Here is a 4,206-nt window from a genome sequence, read left to right on the forward strand (position 1 = left end):
CTTTGTCCTCCCTTCTCCCACCATCCCCTCCTCTCTGCAGTTCTCTGACCCCTCTCTAGTGCGTCCTCCCTTCCTCCTCTTCCCCCAATGGCAAGTCCCTTCTCCTCCCCTCATGGGCCATTGCCTACAAGGAGCCTTCACCTGCTTGGCTTCTAACTCCTCATGACTTTCCTGAACCCTAACTTTTTGGGGGTGCCTTTTGCCCAGGTGGTCTTCCCTCCATCCCCACTCCGCTCCTGCCCTCACCAAGGGGAGCCCTAAGACACAGTGCACAATCCCTTGTGCACAGACCCATCTCCTGTCTTGATGCCCAGTTGCCCTCCCTCCCCTCCAGTACAGGCTCCTGCTTTTGGCCCTGCTTCATCATGAGCCTTTCACCCAGCACCACCCAACCCTACTCCTCTATCCCAAACCTCACCCTCTTAAGGCCTCCACTCTCCAGCCCACAGGTACTAGACTCCCTCTCTCCCTGGACTATCAGCACCCCTCCTGCCATGGCACCTTGCCCTGATCCCACCCTGTGCCCATCTGCCTGGGGCCTTCACCAAGTTCTTATCTCTCACAAGCCCCCTCCAATGGGACCCTTGCAATCACCACCCTGACCTCACTCACCCTCTCTCAGAGCACCCCTCCTGTCGGCACCCTAACCCGCGTTCTTCCAGTCACCCCCGTGCAGTGCTCTTCCACGGCCCCCAGTCCCAAGTTCTCACCATTATCTCCTCTGCTGCCTCTTGTGCTCCTCCGTACCCACCACCGACATGAAAACCTACTCTTGGTCCAACTGCTAGCTCCTTGGCCTTCATCCCTCCCCCTTTGGTTCCTTGACCCCACTGGCCTCTCATTCCCTACACCACATAGCCAAAACCCTTATTTATGACAGTTGGTTGGCTCCGCTCTTTCCCTACAGTGGGCCTTCTCCAAGCACTGCCCTTCCTGTGCTGGAGGTCTAACCCAACCCTCTTTGGAGGTAGGACCTGCCTCTGTTCCTGAGCCACTCCCACCGTGTAGGTCCTTCCCCAGGCTGTGTACCTTGGCATTTGAGATCTATTTTTTCTTCCATCCCTCCTCCTTCTTTCTAACTCTAAACTACCTTTGGACACACTGCATTGCCTTTTTGAGACCCCACCACCCACCTCTCCCCAGGGGACATTGGTAGGTCCATCCACCTCCCCACCTGGGGCCTCATCATGCCTCTTCCACTCTGGGCCCAGGCCCACACTTTCACCTCCTCCAGGGGTACTGACCCACCCTAAACTCCTTTGTGTCACAATCCACCCCTTGTGCCTCACTGCCACACCTTCCCTTGGCCCCAGCTTGTCCATGATGAGCCTTCACCACAGGCAACAGCCCCTCACTCCCCATCTCACCCTAACCGCCTTTGCACCACAGTCAACTTGACCATGGATCCCTCCCATCCTGGGCCCCTCACATGCCCTCACTCCCAAGCTGACAAGATCTCCCCTTCACCATGGCCTTCTTGCATCTCCCTTGTTCCCTGCAGGCCAGCCTCTCCCCTTGACCTCCTACTTGGACCCTTAGGACAACCATGCCTCCCTCTCCTGGTACCTGTCCTACATGTTTGCCCATTTCCATCCCCCTCCTTCCATTCCTCAATTCTCCTCTCCTCCTTTCCCCTTTCCTACTTTCCTGTATTGGAAATCTCATTCTTGTCCTTTTGCTCATGTGCATTTTCTGCATCCTCAAGACCTTGAGAAGCTCAAGACAGCAGAACTTTTCTGTGAAACATCTGATGTCCAGTTGTATCCGGGAAGCAGTTTCATCTGGTCTCCTCTTTGCCCAGGATCCCAGTCTTTGTTATGACTTCACAGTGGTGTCCCAGGATGGATCTGTGCAACCAAGATTTTTTGCTGAGGGACACTTGGATGGTCAGCCCTTCCTGCACTATGATAGTGAGAAAGGCAGAGCAGAGCCCTAGGGACTGTGGGCAGAAGCTGTCCTGGGAACTGACATGTGGGACATAGAAACCAAGGATTTGGCAGAGAAGGGGAAGGACAACAGAAAGACCCTGGCAGAAACCATGGTCCTGCAGGACCAGAAAGGAGGTGAGAGTGGGGAGTGTGCCTGAGTGATGTAAGATCTTTTCTAGGAAAGTTTAGGGCAGACAGCAGGGACCTGTGTCTTTCCACTGATTAGGCTGGGAGAGGGGGTGAGGATTGGGGACTGTGGAATTCAGCATGGAGGTGGCTGTTACTCAGCCAGCACAGGAAGACATGGAGGAGAGAAAGGAGGGGGGTCCTGGCTGGAGTTTCTCACTTGGGCGGGGAAGGCAGAGGGACACAGAGAATGGAGAAGTCACTGCTGAGTGGGGGCAGACTTGCATTCCCTCCAGGAGATTTGGGGCTGCAAGATTCAAGAAGACAACAGCGCCAGGGGCTTAAGACATTTCTACTATGATGGGGAGCTCTTCCTCTCTTATCACCCCAAGACCCATGATGAATGATGCTCCACTTCTTGGCTCAGACCCTGACTGTGGAGATCAAGAAGTCCTGGGATACAGATGGCTTTCAAAGCAAGGATTACTGGGCCCATGTGTAGGGAGAGCTTTGTGGAAGGCTGTGGAGATATCTGGAATCCTGGATGGGTTTCATGGAGAGAACAGGTATGACCCTGGGTCAGGTCCCTCCTATCCACCAGACTCCTGAAGCATCCCCCTCAACTCTGCCCAAGGGGACCATCCCTGTACTATGGGATGCATATATGTTGTGTTGGCATGTTGTGTTGTGATTTGACTGTCCTGTTAGAGCCACTGGATAAAGACACCACACAGGTGGGGAACTGTCCCAGTGTCCATAAACCAGGGAAGCGGTGCACCCTCAGACAGAACGCTGAATCTGGGGAGGTGAGTGTCAGGCACGAGAGGACTGACACTCCTCTCTGGGGAGTCTGGGGGGCCAGTCCCCTTGGCTCCCAGCCTGCCTGTCACAGAAAGACCACCCCTCACATCCCCCTACTCAGCATCAGCACTTGGATTCAAGAGAGAGAGACCTAAATCCTGCCCATCCTCCTTCCAGGACTGGGAGGAATTGGACCCCAGGGTGCAGAACAGATTTGGAGAAGGTCTGGGGTCAGTGGGGGCTTCAGCCAGAGTTGGAAAGGTGGGGAGAGCCCTGTTATCTCTGTCTCCCTTGGAGGGGAACAGAACTTGGCTGCCAGCCTCATTGCCTCTGTGCTTTCCTCCCCAGAGCAGCCAGCAGTGAACGTGACCCGCAGCCAGGCCTGGGAGGGCATGGTCACCTTGACCTGCTGGGCTTTCGGGTTCTCTCTCAGGAACATCTCACTGACCTGGCTTCAGGATGAGGAACCCCTGAGCCAGGAAGCCCAGCAGTCTGGGGGGGTCCTGCCCTATGGGAATGACACCTACCACACCTGGGTGGCCATAAGGATTCCCCAAGGAGAAGAGCAGAGGTTCATGTGTCACGTGGAACATAGCGGGAACCACACTGCACACCCTGTGCCCTCTGGAGAGCCTGGGATGCTCCTGGAGGGGGTTCTGCCCCTGGTAGGGTCAGGGGCCAGGGTGGGAGAGAGGAGAGCATGCCTGTGCTCTGGGTGCCCGGGTTATAATAAGGCTGTTTTTCAGGAAAGGCCGTGGTGCAGCAGAGTGGATGGCCACCCATTCTGGGGGTTGCTGTTATTAGTGCCATTATTGTGTATGCCCTTTGGTGTGCAAGGAGAAGACACATCAGCTGCAGAAAGCTCAGGTGAAAAACTTGGGCAGTGGATGGTGATGAGAGGGGCTCTGCTGAAATGTGCAGGACCCCTCTCTTCTCCTTCTGCACAGATAGGAGTGGAGATGACAAGTCTTCCTGCTCACTGGAGTGTAACAGGAGACGCAAGTTGGAGTAGGTGTGAGAGGAATTGGGGGCAGTAAGTCCACAAATGCTGCTTATCTGTGCACATGGCCAAGGCCGGAGCCAAGAATCTTGAATTCTTAATTTGGGCTTCTCTATGCTGCCTAGATAAGGAGAGCGATCAGCTGACAGCAGGGAGGGCTGTGGCTCCCACCTGTGCTCTGATCTCATTCCTTTCATGTCAGGCTCAGCAGGGCTTGTCCTGTTGAACTGTGGTGGGGATCACGTGCTTATGGGCAAGGCCCACAAGGAACTTGGGGTCAAGGGGATCAAATGGGGGAAGTCTTGGATCCCCTGGGGAGGAAGAGGAAGTGGGGCATAGGGATGGGGAGTG

The 4,206-nt window shown here is 55.2% G+C and overlaps 1 protein-coding gene across 1 annotated transcript; it reads left to right on the forward strand.

The window, feature by feature from the left end:
• Window positions 1–1,440: 1,440 nt before the first annotated feature.
• Window positions 1,441–3,867, forward strand: LOC103544088 (MHC class I polypeptide-related sequence B-like). Its single transcript, XM_070585070.1, is given in 4 exon segments — window positions 1,441–2,063; window positions 2,325–2,459; window positions 3,153–3,578; window positions 3,803–3,867. Coding segments are annotated over 4 exon segments (1,143 nt in total). The 5' UTR covers window positions 1,441–1,546.
• The last annotated feature ends 339 nt before the right edge of the window (window positions 3,868–4,206 follow it).

This window comes from Equus przewalskii, chromosome 19, assembly GCF_037783145.1.
Source record: "Equus przewalskii isolate Varuska chromosome 19, EquPr2, whole genome shotgun sequence".
NCBI lineage: Eukaryota > Metazoa > Chordata > Mammalia > Perissodactyla > Equidae > Equus > Equus przewalskii.